The 1168-nt window shown below is 56.1% G+C and overlaps 1 protein-coding gene across 1 annotated transcript; it reads left to right on the top strand.

Moving 5' to 3' along the window:
- Positions 1–5: 5 nt before the first annotated feature.
- Positions 6–570, top strand: LOC125529515 (the record flags this gene model as incomplete). Its single annotated transcript, XM_048693926.1, has 1 exon — positions 6–570. A coding segment is annotated over one exon (339 nt), but the record flags the coding sequence as incomplete, so codon positions are not given.
- Between the last annotated feature and the right edge of the window lie 598 nt (positions 571–1168).

Raw genomic sequence — 1168 nt, 5'->3', positions numbered from 1 at the left:
TCCGTGTGGCGCGCGGGGCCAGCGGCAGCACCGGCGCCGTCGCCGCTGCGGGCAACGACGACGATGTGCAGCTGCGGAAGGTAGCCCTTTCACAGGCCATCGAGGTCCTTTCCCGCTACCGCCCGGAGACCACTGATGCAGAGACCCTGAAGCGGGCCGTGGCGGTGGTGAACCGGGAGGCGCAGCGGTACTGGAAGCCCATCTTCAACAACGTCAACAAGGTGATGCACAGCGGCGCCAACGACTGCACCAAGGAGGAGGCGTTCGCCGCGGCCAAGGCGCTGCTCAACCGCGAGCTCGGGCAAGGCCCGGACGCCATCAAGATGGACTTCGAGTACGTGTGACCTGCGTGCACGCATGACACATCGCCACCTCTGGCTTTTTTTTTTCTTTCCCTTCGGCCTTAGCGTCCCCTGTCTTTGTCTGCTGTTGTTAGTCCTGGTGCTGCCTGCTGTGGCCTGTCGCACTTGTTTGAGCCTTCCATTTCCTTGTCGACGCCTGTTGTGATTGTGCTTGCCTGTAGCTTGTGTTCCCTTAATCAGCGAGGTGGGTAAGCTTATTTCGTTGTTACTCTCTGTGTTCATCACTTTCTCCATGTCTTGTCGATCGATTATTCCAAGCAACAAACACGAGCTAGACTTATTTAGTTGTGTGATCCAAGAGACTGAACTTCTTCGGTGTTCTGGTCTCCCAGACTTTGCATACATAGTGTGCTCTGGATCGGCCATGGAGTCCATGTATTTCTTCCGAGCGATGCTAGACTCAAGATAGCAACGGGGACGAAACCCATCGGGTTTTGCTTGGCCAAACCCATCCCCACGAAAATATCACAAACCCGTCCCCGTCCCCATCAACGTGCACGGGGTTAAATTTTTGCCTGTCCCCTAAACCCACCGGGTTTTCAAAACCCACGGGGAACCCGTCCCCACGAGCAGTCAAAGAAAACAGCAACATTTGGAAGAAAAACAGGAGCATATTACAGCAGCAGGCGACGGCTGGGGACCTAGGTTTAGGTTTAGGTGTCGTGTTGTGCGGGAGAGAGAGTCCTAAAGAGCGAGCAACACTGCAGCGACCGAGCGAGGGGATTGTTTGTACTCTAGGGCCTCGACGCTGTGGGGCTCGACTGCTCGGGCACTGTGGCTTTGGGCCACTTGAGTCAAGATGGATC

The sequence above is a fragment of the Triticum urartu genome, unplaced genomic scaffold (assembly GCF_003073215.2).
Source record: "Triticum urartu cultivar G1812 unplaced genomic scaffold, Tu2.1 TuUngrouped_contig_5654, whole genome shotgun sequence".
NCBI lineage: Eukaryota > Viridiplantae > Streptophyta > Magnoliopsida > Poales > Poaceae > Triticum > Triticum urartu.
This window is presented reverse-complemented; position numbering and strand designations above follow the sequence as displayed.